Here is a 19,224-nt window from a genome sequence, read left to right as displayed (position 1 = left end):
CCGCCCCGCCCGAGGGGCCCCGTCAGGTTCCAGCCGCCGCTGACAGGGGGATTCACCAAACCCCGGCTGCTTCTTCTTAAAAACTTTATAGATTTGTGTGAGAAAGCACAAAATAAACCCGTCTCGCAGCCCGGGCCCCCCCGCCAAGAGCTCCCTGGGGACAGGCACTTAGAGGGGTGGCAGCGGGGACGGTCCCCTCCTGGGGACCCGCTTTGGTGGGGGGGAGGCGGGGGGAGCGGGGTCCCTGCCCGCCCGGCCGCCGCGGGAGGGCAAAGTGCTTGGGGGACAACAGGGACCCCAGGAGCGGCGGGGGGAGGGGGTTAGTGTCACCCTGTCCCCATGGGGGGACCAGGAGGGGACGTAGCAGCTCTGATCCCTGTGATTGTCACAGCAGCGCCGGGGGGTCCCGTGTGCCCCCCCAAGCGCCGCAGCCCCGGGGGGGGGTGGGGGTGTTCATCGGCGGAGCTTTTGGAGCTGGAAGAGAAAAGGGGGGCGGTGAGGGGGGAGAAGGGGGGACCCCAAAAGACCCCCGCGGGGGTTGCCCCCCCTCACCTCGCTCTCCACCAGGTTCCTCTTGTACAGCGCTTCCTTGGCCGCGTCCTGCCGAGAGGGAGCCGTCAGGGGGGCGCGGGGCCCCCCCACCCTAAATAGCACCCTTGGGTGCTGGTGTACCCCGCCCGGGGGGGGGTCTGCCTCACCCGGTTGCCCTCGGTGCCCAGACGCCGCGCCGCCTCGGTGTAGAGGTGCAGGTAACGCTCCAGCTGCGCCAGGTACTCTAAAAAAAAAAAAAAAATAAAGGGGGGGAAAAGGGGGAAATAAAGAGCGGGGGGGGGGCTCCGTCCTCCCCCTGGGCACCTCACCTTTGCGGAAGGGGGGGTCACCCTGCTGCAGGCGCGACCGCAGGCAATGGCTGCGCCAGGCGAGGTCCTGGTGCTGCTCCCGCAGCTCGGGGGGGATCGGCCGCTGCGCCTGCTTGTAGGCCAGCATCTGCGGGGAGAGGGGCGGGGGGACGGGGGGGGACGCGGGGTTTGGGGGGAGGGCCCAGCAGGGTGGGCGACGGCTCTCCCCCCACCCCAACACCACGGCGGCGGCGCTCACCTTCCTCTCCAGCTTCTCCTGGTCGAAGGCCAGCAGGTTGAGGCTGGGCAGCGCGGGCACGGACCTGCTGGGGGGGGGGCGGGGGGGGGAAGAGGGCCCCGGGTGAGGCGGGGTGGCCCCCGGCCCCCAGCTCGGGCCCCGACGTACCCCCAGCCCCGTCCTTTCAGGACACCATCTGCCAGCGCGGGAGGGAGAGGAACGGGGGTCCCGGGGGGGCGACCGGCCGCGGCGGGGGGGCCTGGCCCTCCCCTCCTCGCTCCTCGGCTCCCACCTTGGTCCTCGCTCCTCTCCTCCGCGGGACGCCTGCCCTTTCTTCCTCCTCCTCCTCCTGCAGCCGGAGGGGGGTTAATTCCCACCCTGCGCCGCTCCCTGGCTGCCAAACGGGCCTGGGCCGCAGCGGCGAGTGCGGACACCCCCGGCTCGGGGACGCCCCCGGCTCAGGGGTGGGAGCAGCCACTGAGGAAGGGACCGAGCCGGACAAGGAGTCCGGAAATCAAGAGTTTTGGGGCAAAAGCAGGCCCCGGGGAGGAAGAGGAGGAGGAGGAGGAGAGGCGCAGGCAGGGCCGGCCTCGCTACAGCACCGCGCAGATGGCTGTCCTGGAAGGGAAGGAACGACAGAGAGGAGAGACGGTGAACGGCACCCGCCGCGCCGGCACCACGTCCCCGTCCCAGCCCGGCCCCGCTTTCTGCCCCACGGCCCCCCCGAGGCGCCGGGAGGATGATTTGGATCCCGGGAACCGCTCGAGTCAAGCCCCAAACAGCCCCCGAAAGAGGGTGCCGAGCCCCCGCCGCCCCGGCGTGCCCTGCCCGCGGTGCCACCGCGCCGCGGCACGAGCCCGGCGGCCCCCCGGCACTCGCCTGTTGTTCACCTCCTTTGCGGGAGCGACGGCTGGTTTGGGCTTGGGGACGGCGACCTGGAGGCAGAGCCGGGTTTAAGGCGTTTCCCCCCGCGGCGTTTATTTACCGGCTGGGGACACGAGGGCAGGCGGGGGCGAGGCGCGGGCAGCGTCCGGCACGCGCCGCGGCGCTTACCGGGGGCACGGTGCTGGGGTTGATGACCAGCCAGCGCTCCGTCCTCGTCTCCAGCTGCTGGGAGCTCAGGGGCTCCCTGATCCGCACGATCACTTCCAGCTTCCCCCCCGTGGGCCGGCGGCCGTCCAGCAGCTGGGAGAGAGGAGAAAAAACCCCGATCACGAACCGGGGAGCGGGCGCCCGCCCCCGAGAGACGCCCAACGCCCCTCACCTCGACGATCTCCCGAATCTCGCACGTCGTCTCCAGCGCCTCCAGCTTGAGCTGGGCCGTGCCGACGACGCGGTCCGTCTTGAACAGCCCCCTGCGAGAGAGGAGAGGGGTAAAAGCAGCTCGGGGCCGCCGGAGGAAGGGGCACGTCCCGGTCTCTCACCCCTTGTGCGCCACTTCGAACTTGATGCCTTTGGTCTGAAGGACGCGCTTGAGCCCGCGGTGCCCTCGGTTCATGTACAGCTTGAACTGCTCCCTGAACTCTGCCAAGGGAACGACGGCACCAAAACCGCGGCATCAGCGGGGAGGAGCGGCGCGGAGCCCCGGCGAGACGGGGACCGGGAGCAGAGCCGCGTTAATTCCGCCTCCGTCACACGCTAACGGTTCTCAGCCCGCGGGTCGGTGGCGACGGCAGAAGCGGGGACCCTTCGTGTCGCTCCCTCGGTACCAGCCCCCTCCCCCGCCACCACCTCTCGGGAAGGGCGGGACGGGGCATTTACCGGGAGAATCGGTGTTTTTGATGACGTTGGTCTTGTCTTTCTGAGCTTCCTCCTGCCAAGGCGAAGGCGGAGGGGTGAGGGCCGAGCCTCCTGGCCGGGGAGCGCGGCGGAGGGACGCCGACTTACCGCGTTGGGGTAGGGGAACTCGAAGCGCACGAAGGCGTCCAGGTCGTTGGGAGCCACACCTGCAAGGCAGACATCGCCGTGAGCACCGCGCCGGCGGCACCGACCGCTCGCAGGTCACCGCGGCAAAGGATCCGCAGCCCCCTCGGGCCCCCGAGCTCTGCCAGCACAGGCAGCTGCCTGCTGCTCCTCGGGGAGCCCGCCTGGCGTAACGGTGCTTTGGCAGGACCATCGCCACGTCCTCGCCGCCGCACGCGGGAACAGCCGGGGAAGCAGCGCACGTTAACGAGCGCTGGCGTGGGGCCCAGCCGTCTCTGGGGCATTTTAATCACAGATAATTTAAAAAAAAAAAAAAAAAAAGCAGTCGTCAGAGGGCACCCGGCACAGCCAGGGGGAGCAGGCAAACCCCGGCGCTCCCTCCTCCCCTCCACGGCGAGGATCCCCAGCCGCCGGCGCTGGCTGAGAGCTGCCAGGCAGCACCAACGGCTCGCAAGCTGCCACGAGCCCTCCGGGCCAGCGCCTACGGCCGAGCGGCGCAGCCGGAGCTGGGGAGGTCCCCGCAGTCGCGGCCGTCCGTGCCCTCCTGCCCGTTTCCTCTCACCTGGCGGCGCCGGGAGGTTGATCCCCTTCACTATCGACAGCACCATGTCGTTACTGTTCAGCTCCGGAAAGATCCTGCAGACGGAGAGAGCGGAGGCATCCCGTCAGCGCCCACCCGCCCCTCCTCGCCCATGGAAGCCGCGCTCGGCCAGCGACCCCCTACTTGATGACGCTGAAGGTTCGCTGCTCGTAGTGGTACTTGGGCAGCGGGAAGCCCCGGGCGTGGGCCTGCTTCAGGATCTCCATGTTCTGCTTGCAGTCCTCGGCCAGCTTCTCGAACCTGCCGGGGAGAGCGGCTCCACTTCAAACCCGCGGCTTACGGCAGCGGCCTCATCTTCCTCGGCTCCTCTCGCGGCGAGGAAGGTGTCTCCCCCGTGGCAATCCTGCCCTCTCTGCCTGCCCACGTCATCACCCCAGCAGACAAACGCCGCGCGCTCCGGCCGGCAGACTCACTTGGTCGTCTCCGCGATGTTCCCCAGGTGAGTGAACTGCTTGGAGTAATTCATGCACATCTGGGAGGAAGACGGGAGAACGGGAAGGTTTCCGCATCACGCCGGCCTCCCGGCACAGGCGGCCACGGCGGACCGGAGCTTGCCGGGCGGCCGCGGCAGCTCCAACGCCGGATCCGCCTGACCCGGCGCTCCCCGGACACGTTGGTGCCGGGTTTTCGAAGCCCAGAGGCATCGCCCCCTCCCCGAGCGTCCCGCTCCAGCCTGGAAGTTTCTTCTCCAGCAGAAAACTCCGCTCGAGTCTAAACTCAGCCCAGATTTACGCTGAGATTTGAAGCTGCAGCTTCTCACCCCGCCCTTGGCGAGGGAAGCAGCTCGTTTCCTTCCTCCTCGCTATCCTTCCTTCCCCATCTACAGGGAGGAAGACTCCCCCAGGTCTCCCCTCCTTCGCTGCACACTTTACGCAGCCCCACATCACGTCCTGCCCCCCTCGTTCTCCATCTCTCCCCACACGTGGCCAAAATAACCCTATTTTCTGGCCACCCCCCGGGCCCCGCTACCTCGTGCTGCTGCCTGATCAGCTTCATCAGCTCCAGGTACTGGCTGGCTGCCTCGGGGGAGATGCGCACCCCCCGACGCTGCACGAGCACAAAGTCCTCCTTGTTCACGGGGGCTTCGGGGACCTGGAGCGGAGGGAAGGGATCAGATCCGTGCCACGACGAGCCCGCCCAGAGCCAGCCCCGGGTCACAAACCTACAACGCCCGACCTTGGTGATATCGACGGGCAGGCCGTTCTGCGAGGCCTCGATCATGGGGTCCAGCCCTTTGGCCTGGCGCAGGAAGAGCTTTGCCCCCTCGATGTCGTTCTTCTGCTTGGCGCGGAGAGCGGCCTGCATCAGCTGCTTCCTCCGGCCTTCCAGGAACGCCAACTGCTGCTGGGCTGTGGGGAGAGAGGGGGGCTGAGCATCCCCGGGGGGCTGCCGGGGCCCGGGGCTCGCCGCACCCCAGCCCTCTCGCCCCCCCCTGGCACGCCCGGACTCGGTGGGGATGGAGCGGTGCTTCAGGCCGGTACCTTTCGCCGCGGTTTTGGGGGCTGGTTTGGCCACTCCAGCAGAATTCGGGGCACCCGCGGAGGACGCTCGGGGAGGCGGCGGTGGCTGCTTGGGCTGGGAGGGAGCGGCGGCTCTCACCGCGGCAGGGCGGGCGGCAGGCTGTGCCGGGAACAGAAGGGACGTCAGAGGGGGCTAAAGAACCCGAAACGTCCGCCCCTCTGATGTGGGGGGGCCGGGCCTCCCCTCAAGAGCCCTCCCCGCTCCCCGTTTTGGGTTCCTACAGCAGCGGGGGGAGTCGGACAGGGGGTCCCAAGCCCCCCAAAACCCCGACCTTGGCCTCCTCGGCACCGTCCTCCTCCTCGTGGACCTCCTGGTTGGCCAGCTTCATGGCTGTTTCCAGCACGCCGGCAATGCTTTGGTCTCCGGACGGCGTCTCGGCACCCTGGATGGGCTGGAAGCCTGGCCAAGGGGGGGGCAAAGGGGGAAAGGCTGGGTGGTACCAAAGGCTCCCCCGCCCCGCTGGGCTGGAGGAATCCGAATCTTCCTCCCCGCGGCACGCCGGCTTTGGGAAACAGCCCCGAGAAGCGCTCGCCGCGAAAGGGACGTGGAAAATACCTGGCGGAACAGGCAACTCCGAGAAATCCACCGTTTTCCCCGCTTTGTGCGCCCGGATGGCATCCTGGTATTGCTGGAAGGGGAAGCGGAGGCTGAGCAGGGCTACGGTGGGTCGGCAGCACCACGCCGGCCGGCAGAGCACGCGGCTGCCGCACCTTGACGATGCGCTCGTGCATCCGGGCCTTCCGGTCGTCTCCCTTGCTCTTGGCCTGCACCGCCGCCGTCTTGTACCGCTCCATCCTCTGCTGCAGAGCCTCCAGCGTGTCGCGGGGAGCCGGGGGGACGTCTGTTTGGCGGAAGAGCAGGAGAAAAAGCTTCAATCGTCTTTCTCTTCGAACCTCCCTTTCCCCAGAGAGCAATTCGGGGTTAGAAATTAGCTGTCGGGGCTTCTACCTCCCGCGGGAGATGCTGGTTTAGCTTCCGGCACAGGCACCGCTGCGGCAGACTGCGGCTGGCCAGACGACAACTCCTGCGGCAGCTGGTCTGTGGGGAGAAGGAAGGGATGGGCGCCCGCAAACGAGCGGCGAGGCAATTGCTGCATCTGCCGGGACGAGCAGAACCGCCACGCTGGCTTTCTCATCCCTCCAAAAAAGGGGGTACGAAGGTTCCTCACCGCTCCCCGGCGAGGGCTCGGGTCTTACCGGGAGGAGGCGGCACGCTGCTCAGCTCCACCGGCTGGCCCTTCCCCGCCGCTTCGAGCAGGGAGTCAAAGCTCTGAAAAACCACGAGGAAAAGAGAAAAGCTTGCTCTTTTTCTGTATTGAGTTTTGCAGCCAGCCCGACTGACCCTTGTTTTACTACAGAAACCAAGAAAAGGGGGAGATTTACGTCAGTGTTGAACAGGGAGGGAAATTCGGGCTTTTCCGGCTGCCCGACGCGCGCCCGGCCGGCCGGCGCCGTACCTTTGCGACCCGGTAGTACTTCGTGGCCGTCTCCAGGTCTCCGCGCTGCTTGGCGTGCAGCGCTGCCAGCTTGTACTCCCGCTGCCGGCCCCGCAGCAGGGCCTCGGCGCTGGCACGGTCAGAGCCTGGGGAAGCGGAGAGGAGAGCGGCGTTGCCGGTTTCCCTGCCAGCAGCGCGGTACAGCCGCCGCTGGAGCGGAAGAACGAGCCAAACACTTGCCTGGGTGGGAAGACGGCGAGGGAAGAGCTGGTTTCGTCTCCGGAGAGCTGACGGGAAGGACCTGGGGCTTTGGGAGAACGGGGGGCGGCTGCGGCTTGGGGGCAGAGGCAGCGGGCGGCTGCGGGGGTGGCTGCGGGGAGCCGGGGCGGGCGGCGGGCAGGGGGGAGGCCGGGGCGGGCGGAGGGTCGCTCGCGCCCTTCCCCAGCGCCACCGGGGGGGGGATTTCCTCCTCGTCGATTTTTTTTCCCTTCTTGACAGAGGCCAGCATGTTCTCCAGCGTCTGGAAGGAAGACGCACAGGGGTAAAACTCGCCGTCGCTCCGATATTCCTCTACCTCTGTGAAAAGGGAAAGCTCAGAGCCTGCCGGGACGGTGGGAAAACCCAACGTCTGCCTAAAAACAGCGCCCAAACATGGGCGGGAGGTTGGGGGTTTCTCACCGATGGGGGATCCAGCCCCAAACTCTACAAGCTCCTTATTTTTTCCCCAAAAAACCTCTTCAGCCGCCTCCTCTCCCAGCCCGTGCGAGAGGCCAGCCGACTCGCTCTGACCACGCTGCTCTGCCAGCGGACAAAATCCAAGGGGAAGGGCGAGCTCTGCTCCCGACAAGGCGGCGCTGCCCTCGGGCTCCCCTCAGGGCACCAAAAAACGCTCTTAATGGTGAAAGACGTCACCCTCCCTCGAGTGACAGCCCAGAGACAACGCGCGACCCCGCTTCAGGGGGAGGGGAGGGCTCTGCACCAAAACGGGGGCACGGGAAAAACCCGAGCGCGGCAGAAGGGGCTTAGCCAAGGTGGGAAATGACCAGAAGGGGAAAAACAGTGCTCAAAATTAAAAAAAAAAAGTAATAATCCTAAGACTATTCAAAGGGTTTTACACAACCACGAGGAATCAGGGCCTTGGGGTTGCGTTTTAGCCGGCGCTGCAGCAGGGTAAGATGTTCAACCGGAGCCCGCTACGCTTAGCGTGGTCTCAGAGATAATTACATCGCAGGTGGCTGCGCCCGCGCGTGCCTCAGGTTTACGCCAACGCCCACAATTAAGCACTGAAATTAGGACGGCCGGATTTTCCAAGAACTCTGAGTAATTCCTGCAGGGAGCGGGACGGGCTCACGGCTGCGGGGAGAGGCCGGAGCTCAGCCGTAAGCACAAAACCCCCCGAGTTCAGAAACGCCGGCCAAACTCAGCCGGGAAATTCAAGATCAAACGGTTTCATTTAATTAAAGATTCGAGGAAACCGAGGGCTTTGTGCCAGAGCCCCCGAGCCCTCAGGCGCGTGATTTCGGCTCACCTTGAGGCCCCTCTCGTAGCGCCGCACCCTGGAGCCGTCCCCGGCCTGCCTGGCGTTGGCGATGGCCGTCCGGTACATGCCTGCCCGCTCTGCCAGCGTGGACTCGATGCCGCTGGGCTCCGGAGGCGCCTCCGGCACCTGCAGCCGCCCCGAGAAGCGCTCGGATCGACCCAGCGAGACCCTGGCTCCCCCCGCCACCAATATCCACCCGGAGCAGGGGCACGGAGCGGACCTGGCTCACGCCAGGGCTGGTGCGGCCGTCGTCCCCGACCCGCTCCGTGATTTTACAGCCTCTGCGGGCTCAAGGAGCAGCGGGAGAGCCCCAACACCTCCCGAGAACGGCTAAAAAGGGGGGTTATCAGAGACTTATTTCTCACAGATTCCAATAAATTTGCTAAGTCCTGTCTCCACGCTCATGTTTTCCTACACTGCTCGTTAGCGAGGACGAGGCAGAGGGAACCGGCTCCTCCCCAAGCCCCAGGAAAGTTTTTTACCCCTCCGGGGGGCAGGTTCGCATGACAGGGTCACGTTTTCTCATCAGGGAAATGAATAAAATGACACAAAAAGCTAAAAAGGGCCAGATGTGGCATCGGCACAGCAGAAGCGGAGCCAAAAGACGTGTCGTACCTTGGCGGGAGGCGCCGGCGCGTCCCCGCTCCCCTCCTCTTCGCCCAGCACCTCCTGCAGCTCGGCCTGCGAAGCGCCAGGAGTTTCGTCAGCAACAATCCAGGGCGGAAAAGCCCTTTTTTGGGACAAGGCGATCCCGAGGAGCGAAGCCCCAGGGACGGAGGCGCAGAGAACAGAGCTCCCCCAAGGGCTCAAACCCCTTCTCACCATGAGATCGTCTTCGTCTTCCACCTCTTCGTCGTCATCCCCCTCTTCCTCGTCCAGGTCCTTCATGCAGAGGGCAGCCATCCTCTCAATCGCCTCCATCGGCAAAGGGGCTGGAGGAGGAGAAGCAGCACGAGGCGGGTTTTGGGGACACGTACCTGGTTTTTGACGGTTTAAACCCACGTGCAGGGGAGCCCGGCACGGCGGGGACAGAAACACCCCAAGAGGAGCCGCTTTCTACACGGCACTTCATTAATTATCCCAGAAATCGATGGCGGGCGAACGCCCGGGGCGGCAGCGCTCACTTTTCCCCTTGGGCTTCTCTCCCGGCGCAGCTCGGCCTCCCACCAGCGCCAGCAGCTCGGCCTCCAGCTCGGCGGCATCGTGCCCGGCATCGTCCCCCACCGTCCCCTCCGGAGAGAGGTCCACCAGCAAACCCATCTGCGGGGAGGGAACGGGGGGGACAGCCCTGAGGGCACGACGCTAACGACACCTCGTTAGGGCGAGGGGATCCCCCGGATCCGGCTGAGGGAGGGAGGGAGGGGATCGACGCGGATCCTCCCGGGGCGGAAGCCGGCGTGCCCCGTGGTTCGGGACTGAGCCCATGGTGCCCCGAGTGACACCACCATGGCGATCCATGAGGTGACGACGTGAATAAAAGCACTTAAGCTAATTAAGCTAATAAAAGGACTTAAATAAAGACAACAGACAACGAAGATACGCCCAGCTCAGCGACACAAACCCCGCAACGGGAACAACCGGCATCGCTGCTGGCTCCTGTTTAACCGAAGCACGGCCCAGTGTGACCAATGTCCCCACGCAGAAGGTGCGGCAGGAACGCGCCCGGCAGCCCTGCCCGCGACGGCAGCCCTGCCGCGACGCCCCAGGCTTCCCTCTGCCTGCCGAAGGGCTGTTTATGGCTTCAACCTTTCCCTCCCGCGCAGGCAGGGGGGCCACCCCAGCGTCCCGAGGGTGCCGGCAGGCACCGGGGCGGGGGGAAGCGCGCCGTACCTGCCTGGCGATGGCGGCACCGCGGCCTGGCGGCGGGGGCGGCCTCCTGGCTTTGCTCATGGCTCCGTCCCTCGCCGGGCCAGCGCTGCGGGAGGGTGTGGGGCCTCAGCCACCTACAGAGAGCCCGGACAGAGCCCCCACCCCAGCCGCCCTTATGGCCTCAGCTTTCTGTGACCCCCACTGAGGCCCCCCCTCCGCCCCCGCCGTTTTCTAGAAGTTTCTTGGCCCGACAGCCCCCTCCCTCACCACAGCCCCTCCCTGAGCAGCCCAAGGTGCTGCCCCCCACCCAGAGCCCGGATCCTTCCTCCAGAGGATTCCCCAGCTCCCCCGGCCCTTTCCCTACCGCCTGCCCCGCCCCAGCCCCCCACAGGGCCCCAATCCCCAGCCCCCACAAGGCCCCGCTCCCCCGCAAGGCCCCAGCCCTCCCAATCCCCAGCTCCCCCCACCCAGAAATGACCCCTTGCACCCTGCCCTCCCCGCTCCCCACTCCCCTCCATGCCCCCGACCCCTCAGCCCCCCTGGCCCGGTACCGGGGGCCTTCCCGGTCCCCGCGACCTCCATCCACACACACTCACTTCCTGCTCCTCCCGCCGCTGTCAACAACACGCCGCGCTTTACGGCGCCGCCGTCGCAAAAGCCGCCGTCTTCGTCGCATTTCGCTTGACGGCGCCCGGGGAGACTACAACTCCCAGCGGGCCCCGCGCCGCGCATGCGCAGGGAGGGGAGCCGCGGAAAAGGCGGGAAAAGCGTGAGGTGATGCGGGGGGGAGATGGCGCCTTCTCTGGGGAGCCCGATGCGGGTCGGGGGTGGAAATGAGTGAAATTACACGTTTTTCACCTCAGAACTGGAGGGTTTGGGTCCTCGCACAGCGGCCACGGCGCCGGGGGGAGGGCGGCTGGGGCGGTGCTGGGCCCCGGGGCTGGCTCTGGGGGGAGGCAAATGGCTGTCGGCTCTGGCGATGCCCAAGGGCAGGTTCAGCCCTGAGGGCAAAACGCGTCTCAAGGAGGCAATGAGAGGCTGCTCGCTCAGTGCCGTTCTGTTCTCCCCACTCAGGCGAGCGGTGGGATGGGCAAACGGAAGAACGAGCAGCCGCCAGGTAACGGCAGGAGGGGCCGGGGCGGCGAGGGGACGGCGTCCATTTCCTCTCCCCGCAGAGCAGCGGCCGCTGAGGAGCCCCAGCCAGCCTGCCCCGTATTTCCACGCCTCGCTCCTTGTATTCAGTTGGCAACGAGCACTCCTAAAACCACCTCTTAGTTATCACAAACCTGCTGAACTGCAAAAATGCCCCAATCTGTAAGCCAAACGACACCCAGCATTTACCTTTTCCCCACCTCTTTCATCAAATCCCCTCAGACCGTGCTGTGCCTTCGGGGTTTAGGGCTGCTTGCTACAAGACGGCTCCGCGCCACGCGCTGCCTCGGTGGCTTCCCCAAACGTCCCCTCATCTCGCTACAAGTATGCGGAAGATACAGGTTATTGTGGGGATAAAACACAAAAACAAGCGACTTTCTGCCGGCGGTTGGCGAGGGAGGGAGCAGCCCCCACAGAGCCGCAGCAGAGCCCCTTGTGCCGCAAACCCTGTTTCTTGGCGTTTCGGAGGAGAAGGGGTGGGTGGAGCGGAGCCAACACCCCGCAAAAAGCCCTAAAAGGGATGGTTTTTTTCCCTCGGTTCAAGCACTAGAGGCGTGGGGTTTTTTTTCCTAGGATTTAGTAAGAAAAAATAACAAAAAACCCCGACAAAGGTTGTTCTCCCGGTTTGACACGACGCCCAGCGTCCCTCTTACCCAAAGGCTGATGTCTAAGGATTATTTTTTTTCCTTTTAAAGGAGGAGACGGTAAATGCCACGTTCCCAAAACTAAACAAAGTTTTCAGGAAGATTCAGAGGCGACAGGAGACAACAGCTTAGACGTGACCGGACCAGCTCAGACTGGTGATGCCGATGGAACACCGAAGCCGGCTGCAGGAGGGGTGGAGGATCGGGGAGAGACGACCTGCGGCAGCACCGGCAGCGCCGCGACAAACACACCGAGGAGGTGACAGGGCGAGAAATCGGCAGGACGGGGGTTAGCGGTGAACCAGGCTCTACGTGGTGACTTACCCAGCGGTCGCCTCGCCGCTCGCTGAATGTGTTTTATTATTTTTAACAGCGAGAATGGCGACAGGGAGGCGGCTGCTCCGGAGCAAAGCCAGGCGGGGCAGCGTGTCCCCGGCCTCTTACCACAGGTACGCCTGTCCTGGGCTCCGGGCAAGCTCGGCGAGCTCCCGGGCATCACCGAAACACTTAGGTGCCGAGAAACTCCCTTTGCGGTACAGCCGGAGCCTCCTCTGGGGCTTTTTCCTCTGTCGGCAAATTCAGCCTTGGGTATTTACACCGAAGGGAGGGAAAAATTCAAGAGATTGGGATTTTTTTAACACAGGAGTGATGCCGACACCTTGTTATTTCAGGAAGAAAAAGACACAGGCATTGGTGGGGGCAGCAAGTCACCGGAGGCTGCTGCCCCGGGAGCAGCGTCTCAGCCAGAGTCACCCCAATGGGCAAATTCGGCGCTGCATGAGACAGCAGAGGATCAGCCGGTGGCAACCGTGGAGCAGAACGGAAGTGCCGGTGAAGAGCCGGACGCCAAAACCCCAACTCACCACGGAAGGGGCAATATCGGTGACCATCCCGAGCACGGCTCTGCTGTGCCAGTGCGAGGAGAGGGGGCGGCCGGCAGAGAGATCACTCTCCCTGCGGATACTCCAGGCCGGAGCACCGGCAGCGGCGTGCCGGCAGAGGTGCCTGACCCTCACCGTGAAGGGGGAGTTAACCACAGCGAGCCGGGTGAGCGCCGAGGTGACACCGATCAAAGCCAGGAACCACCGCGCCCGTCTGTTGTAAACGCCGAAGAAAATGAATCCGGCACCATATCCGAGAGGACGGCTGGAGGAGAACACCGGGAAAATGCGAGCAGGGAACGACCACGGGCAACCGGTACGAACGATGCGGTGAAGAACGCGGACGAATCCTGGTGCAGCCCGGCCAGCGGCATCGTTTCCACGGAGGTTTCGGGGGTCTGCGCCCCATCTGCAGACCCGAAGGCGGAGGAAGGCACTGCTGAACCGGAGAGCGCGGGCGCTGCCGGCACTGTCGGTCCGGTGAGCCGGCCCCAGGGCGGGAACCCTTCCCCGTGGAAAGTGTCGGGAGAAGCCGATGTGGGCCGGAAAGAGGCCAGAGGAGGAGGAACCCCCTCTCCCGGGACCGGCTCGGTGCTGGATCCGGCCGTCCCCACTGGCGGGAATCCCGCAGGCGAGAGGGAAGGCGAAGGTCTCGCGGAGGAACAGGGCACGCAGGCGAGACGCGGCACGGAGCACGCAGTGAGCGCGCCGAGGACGGACACGCAGCCCCCGGCTCGCTCCGGCGACCTCCTTCGTGGTGGAGGAACCGCGGAGAGCGCGCCCACCGTTACGGCGATGCCGGGGCCGGCTCCCACGGGCACTGCGCAACCCCCTGCCGCAGGCGCCGGTTCGGCTGTCGGTGCGGACCCCCAGGATGAGACCCGTTTGGCCGGGGAGCCGCTCTCCCCGCAGCCAGAGCTGCGCGGTGCCCAGGTAAATCCACGTCGGTCGCCAAGTTAACGTGAAACACCCCCAAAATGCCTGAAATAACCTGAAAGGGGGAAAAATCCCAACCATCTTTGCGAGGGCGGGTTGGACTCGGGCTCCCCGGTCGCACAAACTTCTCCCCGCAGTCGCTCCCTGCCGCCGACCGGCGCGACTCTGCGGTGCCGGGGTGCGAGCTGCGTGCCGCAGCAGGACGGAGCCACGCCGAAGAGGTGCCGCCGCTCACCGAGGGAAACGGCCCGGCCCAGCCACGGCCCAGGTAGGGAGATTGCCCGCTCGGATGCGCTCCCGCCATCTTAGAGAGGTGGGATGGCGACAGACCCCCCCTGCGAGGGATAAACCCCTGATTTTGAGTAAAAACATCCCGATTCGGTGAGTAGAAACATCCTGAGTTTCCCTCCTCCCCGTTGCGGTCAGGGGCGAGGAGCCGGAGGGGCTGCGCCCGCCTGCCGGCCTGGAGGACGCGACCGACGTCGTCTGCGGCCTGATCCTGGAGCTCTCCAACCTCAAGTAAGAGCCGGCTCGCGCCGGCCGCGGAATCCGGATCCTTTTCCCTGGGACTGGGAGGGTTCCGGCCCTGCGGCGGAGGGCCGAGGGCGGGCAAGTGCCGCGCCGGAACGCGGGGCTTGTAAAACAGGGGCCACGTTCCGCCGGTGGGGCGGCACGAGGGGCCGCGGGTGACGCGGGCGCCCGCCTGCTCCCCGCAGCCGCCTGGCGATGAGCGCGCACCGGGGCCTGGAGGCGCTGAGGAGGCCGAAGCCGCGGCGGAGCAGGCGGCCGGGGCCGGTCCCCCCGCACGGCGGGAGGAGGTGGAAGGAGACGTAGGGCCTGGTGGGAGCCGGATCCGGCCCCCGGCATGGCTTAACTCTTTATTAACGTCAGCCAGCGTTTCAGCAGAAACCCGGGTGCAAATAAACACCTTCCTACGCGTAACACGTGAAATAACGTTTAAAGAACAAACCGGCGTGTCCGGCAAGAGGCGGAGCGGCCGCGGGCGAGCCGCGAACGCCGGCCCGGCCCCCTCGGACTGCGTGAGAGCTCGGCAACAGCCGGAGCCGGCGCTGCCCTCGGGCACCCACCGGGACAAATCAAAACCAACAAACCAACCCAAAAACCAGAACTGAACCCAACCGCCAACGCCCCCAGCGTGGGGGTGCTGGCAAAACCGTTTTCGCTGGTGTCTTGTCGCGGCTTCTGCCAGCGGCGACCACCAAACCGCCGCCGGGACGATGCCGCCTGGCTTCACCAGCTGGGGAGAGGAACTGGGGAGACTGGTCTCGGCGGGAAGCGCCGTCCCGGCGTTTCATCCTCGGAGAAGAGCGGAGCTTCCCGGGGGCGACGTGGCAGCCGGAGCCGGGCTAACCGGAGCGACCCCCTGGAAGAGAAGCCGGGAGAGACGGGAGAGCACCACGTGCACCGGCACAGGCACCGCCTGCCGGGCGCTCCCCTCCCTTAATTAGCTTTAATTCCCCTGACGAGGTCGCTGGAATCCCGTTCCCGGCTAGATTAAGGCTCGGACCGTGGCTTCGAAGAGAGGCTTTGCCGGTGCCCCGCGGAGCGAGAGCGCGGCACCACCGGAGCCGAGTTTCCTCACGGCCTGTCCTCGCCTTGCGCCGGGAAGCGAAACCCCCGCTTTCGGCCCATTTTGGGGCCGCGAGATCGACAATTAGCATAAAAACGAGCCGGTACCTGCGGGAGGGAGGGGTCTGTCCGCGCTCGGCTACTTCTTGGCGGTGCCCGGTGCGGCCTGGCCGCCCGCCGCCCGCTTGCCGGCCGAGTTGCGTGTCGAGCGGCTGTAGACGGAGGTGTAGCCGCGGCAGGTGAGGGGGCAGAAGCGCTTGGTGTGGGCCCGATCCTGCGTGGCCCCGCACTGCGGGCAGACGTAGCTGCGCAGGACGGGGCACTGCACCCGGCCCCCGGCGTCCCGCAGGCTGTGCCCGCTGTAGACGTGCTTCGCCTCCCCGTTGTGCTTGCAGAAGGCGCAGAGGGACTTGCCGGGGGATGCCGACGCCGAATCCGGCGCGTCGGCGGCCGCCGCTTCGCCGGCGTCCCCGCGCTCCCGCGGCAGCGCGGCCAGCACGGCGGCCAGCCCCAGGTAGTCCCTCCACATGTCGAACGCGGGGCCGTGCTCCATCCCGTGCCGCAGCCCGGCGTCTTTTGGGCCAGGACGTGGCCCCGCGGGCCCTCGGTGTCCCCGCGGAGCCGGGAAGGGCCAATCGCCGCCGCCCGGGGCCCGCTCCCTCCCCCGGCAGCCGCCCGGAGCCGGCGCGTCTGCCCGGCAGGGTGGGGGTGTCTGTGCCTCTTCCCCTCTCCCGGTACGAGGGGGTCGCTCCCAAAGCCCCCGCTGCGCCGCAGCCCCCCAGCGCCGGTGCTTAAACCCCCTTTTGCCGGCAGCATCCGCACAGCGCTCGCGGCGCGGCCGGCGCTCCCCCTTACCGCAGCCGTGGGAGCCAAAGCCCGGCTGGGTTCGGGGTTTTGGCCCCGTGGGGACCCACCGCCAGCCGCTCCCCGTGTCCGGCACGACCCGAACCGCACCGGGCGCCTTCCGCGACGCCTGCGGCCCGCCGCCGCCGCCTGCCCTGGCCAGAAACGCCTCTTTTTGCGGGGGCGCAGCGGGGTCTGGATCACCTCAACCCCGGCGGCGCCTTTGCGGGACGCCCGAAAGCCGAGTTCACGGGGCCGAGGCCCAGAGCCTGCCCTGAAGCCGGGCTTCGGGCAGCGCGAGGGGAGGCTCTGCCCGTCCCTGCCCTCGCCCCTGCCCGCGGGGCTGAAACCGCCCGGAATCGGGTAAAGCACCCGCTAATGGGCGGCAAAATCACCGGCCGGCGGACCCCAGCTGCCCCCGGGGCGTCACCGCGGGCGGCTGCCCCGCGCTCCCGGTTTTTAGAGAAAAAAGGGGGATTTTGGCTCCTGGCAGCGCGTCTCCCCGGCACCGCGACCCGCCGGCGGCGGCGAGGGCCGAGCGTGGATTTCGTCCCTCGGGGACGCAGCAGCGCTCGCTCGCCGCCGCGCGAGGACACCCCGTCCGCTCCCCGCGCCGAAATCCGCTGGGTGCAGGAGATGAGGTGCTCTGCCCGTGCCGCTCCGGAGCGGAGCTTCCCGGGATGGGACGGAACCGCCAGGCCGCGGGGACGCCGCGGCGTCACCGAGCCGGGCGGGTGGCGGTGGGAACGTGGCGGCAGCGACTCCCCGGCCGCTGCGGTGGGCCACGGGGCACACGCAACGGTCGATGGTTTCACCTCAGCCACAAAACTCACCGACAGCGTTGAATGTTCTCCGGAGCCTCCCCGTCGGCTCCGCGTCGGAATCTGCCCGGCACGGGGTTTATCGGCGGCAGGCACGCGGCGAGGATCCGGCCTGGGAAGGGTCCCCGCAGCCACCGGCCTCGGCCCCAGCCGGCACGGTGCCCTCGCCCCCGGCGCGGTGAAATACCTGCCAGCGTGTGGTGGCCCCCCGGCGTCCGCACCGGCGGCGTCCCCGTGCCAGCGTGACGTGGCCACGAGGGACGGAGCCACCGGGACGGGAGCGAGCACCAGCGAAAGAGGCCGAATCGCCCCAAAACCGCGGTGGTTTTCACCGGCGCAGCCACGGCCGAACCCACCGAGCAGCGGGGCGAGGGGGGCCATCGTTTATTCATCACGAACCAGAGCCGCGGTGTGCCGTCGGCGTCACCGCCCAGCCGGGACCCCAGAGCCTCGGGGACGGGGCGACTGTTGCCAGTAGACTAACGGAAACGGGGTTTTCCCCCCCAAAGGAGTGCCGCGCCCCCCCGGCCCCGCCGAAGGGGCTTTGCAGCCCGGTGCTGCCCGTCCGCCCCGTCCCGGGGCCAAGCCGCTGCCGGTGCCGGCAGACGGGAGCTCGGCGAGCGGCCGGGGCCGTGCCGTGCCGGCGCTCACCGTGCCTCCCATTGGCTCGCAGTGACGTCAGGGGCGAAGTCGTGCCGCGAACGACCGCGGGGCCCCGCGAAGGAGGGAAAAAAGAACGAAAAACAATGTCCCGGAAAAGCAAAGAATGGGCACTTTGTCTGCCCGGCACGGCAACGGCCACGCTCCCGCCCCGCCGAGGGCACCGGGGGATGCCGGAGCCCAACGCGGCGGGGAAAATAAGGACATTTAAGCCAAAAAGCCAAACCAGTTGGCGAGCGAAGCCCGGCACGTTCCCAGGGCCGCGGCACCGAGCCAGGGGAGCAGCCGGGCCGCCCCGGCACCGCCCGCGCCAAATTCCTCGTGCCGGGAAGCGGGAAAACCCCGGCTCCTCTTGCTGCCCGGCCGGGAGATGGCGGCCCCGGGGCAGCCTTTGGGTGCAAAAACCCCGTTTTCCGCTCGGTGCCTCGCGCTCCGGCGCGGTTTCAAGGCCTCGGCACCTGCCGGGCTTGGAGGCTTAAAAACGAGGGGAAAAGGGCAAAACCGGTAACCGGGCCGCAGACGCGCGGGGCGGGCGCCGTGCCGGGACTCGCTGCGCTGCCGCGGCCCCGGCCCCGACTCCCCGGGTTTTGCCCCAAAAGGAGCCGTTCGCGGGGCTCCGCCGCGCCGCCGGGATTGGCCGAAAGGCGGCGAATTCGGCCCGAACCGCGCGGGAGCGGCACCGGCCCGGGCGGGGCGCGGCCCTCGCGGGGCCGAGGCCCGAGGCTGCTCCGGTGCGGGGGGCGCGGGGCCGAGCCCGGCGGGTGATGGCGGGGGGGGGGGGGGGCGTTGGGAACGGACCCCAAATCCCCCCCGCACCGGGCCGGGGCGGGAGGAAGCGGCGGGAGGGCACCGCCGCCCGCGGGACCCGGGCGGGGACACCGGATCGGCCCCCCCCGCGGCGGCCGGACCCCGCACCCATGGGTGCCCGGGGGGGGGTCGCTGCCGGGGCGGCCGCTGCCGCCCGGGGGTCGCGGTACTCACGGGGGGGGGCGGGGTCACCTCAGGCCAGCGGCGCCGCCCATTGTCCGCAGGCACCGCCCCGCCGGTCCTCATTGGCCGCCCGCGGCGCTCCGCCCGCCCCCTGTTGGTTACCGCCCCGCCGCTCCCCATTGGCCGCCCGCGGCGCTCCGCCCGCCCCCTATTGGTCACCGCCCCGCCGCTCCCCATTGGCCAAGCTCTGGGCCGGCGGTTAACCCCTGCGGTGCCGCCGCGCTGCGAGCGGGGCCCTGGTGGCGCGGGGGGGGGGGGGGGACAGGACGCGGGGGGGGACGGGACACGGGGGGGACCCCTTGTTCCCATGAACGGGACCCCAAAACTGCACATCAGCCCCGGCCCTGGCGGCTGGGGGGCAGGGGCAGAGCGTCGTGGCACCGGCACGGCACGGCAAGGCCTAGCATTGCACGGCATGGCACGGCTTGGCATAGCATGGCCGTATGGCGCGGCACAGCACGGCACGGCTTGGCTTAGCATTGCATGGTACAGCGCGTGGCACGGCCATATGGCGCGGCATGACATGGCACGGCATGGCCTAGCATTGCATGGCACAGCGTGGCACGGCTTGGCATAGCATGGCCGTATGACGCGGCACGGCCTAGCATTGCATGACTTGGCACGGCTCGGCATAGCGTGACCGTGTGAAACGGCACGGCACGGCACACCCAGGGCTTGCTACGCTGTGCCATGCCATGCCATGCCGTGCCGTGCCCTGCCCCAGTCTCACGTCCAGGTCCGGCTCAGGGCGGGGTTGCTGGGCCATGCCGGGAGCAGCGCGGTGCCGGCCGGGGACCACAG

The 19,224-nt window shown here is 67.5% G+C and overlaps 3 protein-coding genes across 11 annotated transcripts; 1 reads left to right on the top strand and 2 right to left on the bottom strand.

The window, feature by feature from the left end:
• Positions 1-68: 68 nt before the first annotated feature.
• On the bottom strand, positions 69-11,649 carry CC2D1A (coiled-coil and C2 domain containing 1A). Of its 9 annotated transcripts, none has more exons than XM_072848423.1 (30): positions 10,503-11,649; positions 9,928-10,012; positions 9,222-9,357; positions 8,920-9,029; positions 8,713-8,778; positions 8,086-8,223; positions 6,798-7,131; positions 6,579-6,703; positions 6,319-6,391; positions 6,071-6,160; positions 5,833-5,963; positions 5,678-5,750; positions 5,394-5,521; positions 5,083-5,221; positions 4,778-4,950; positions 4,571-4,693; positions 4,015-4,073; positions 3,725-3,841; positions 3,563-3,636; positions 2,965-3,023; positions 2,839-2,890; positions 2,502-2,601; positions 2,342-2,432; positions 2,131-2,262; positions 1,957-2,012; positions 1,099-1,165; positions 861-987; positions 699-775; positions 553-600; positions 69-474 (listed from the first exon to the last, which is right to left on the bottom strand). In XM_072848423.1, the coding sequence occupies exons 1-30, from the start codon at positions 10,580-10,582 to the stop codon at positions 454-456; spliced, it is 3,084 nt and encodes a 1,027-aa protein (XP_072704524.1). In that variant the 5' UTR covers positions 10,583-11,649; the 3' UTR covers positions 69-453. The 9 variants fall into 9 exon arrangements, with proteins under 9 accessions (XP_072704524.1, XP_072704525.1, XP_072704527.1 ...); XM_072848424.1 differs by having other exon boundaries at positions 1,099-1,162; positions 10,503-11,647; XM_072848426.1 differs by having other exon boundaries at positions 9,928-10,040; positions 10,503-10,651.
• On the top strand, positions 10,985-14,390 carry BRME1 (break repair meiotic recombinase recruitment factor 1). The gene is made up of 7 exons (XM_072848434.1): positions 10,985-11,023; positions 11,754-11,961; positions 12,076-12,151; positions 12,374-13,516; positions 13,657-13,787; positions 13,946-14,038; positions 14,236-14,390. The coding sequence occupies exons 1-7, from the start codon at positions 10,993-10,995 to the stop codon at positions 14,351-14,353; spliced, it is 1,800 nt and encodes a 599-aa protein (XP_072704535.1). The 5' UTR covers positions 10,985-10,992; the 3' UTR covers positions 14,354-14,390.
• Positions 11,770-16,746, bottom strand: NANOS3 (nanos C2HC-type zinc finger 3). The gene is made up of 2 exons (XM_072848435.1): positions 15,218-16,746; positions 11,770-14,903 (listed from the first exon to the last, which is right to left on the bottom strand). The coding sequence occupies exon 1, from the start codon at positions 15,660-15,662 to the stop codon at positions 15,249-15,251; it is 414 nt and encodes a 137-aa protein (XP_072704536.1). The 5' UTR covers positions 15,663-16,746; the 3' UTR covers positions 11,770-14,903; positions 15,218-15,248.
• Between the last annotated feature and the right edge of the window lie 2,478 nt (positions 16,747-19,224).

This window comes from Ciconia boyciana, chromosome 31 (assembly GCF_034638445.1).
Source record: "Ciconia boyciana chromosome 31, ASM3463844v1, whole genome shotgun sequence".
In the NCBI taxonomy this organism is placed as follows: Eukaryota; Metazoa; Chordata; class Aves; order Ciconiiformes; family Ciconiidae; genus Ciconia; species Ciconia boyciana.
This window is presented reverse-complemented; position numbering and strand designations above follow the sequence as displayed.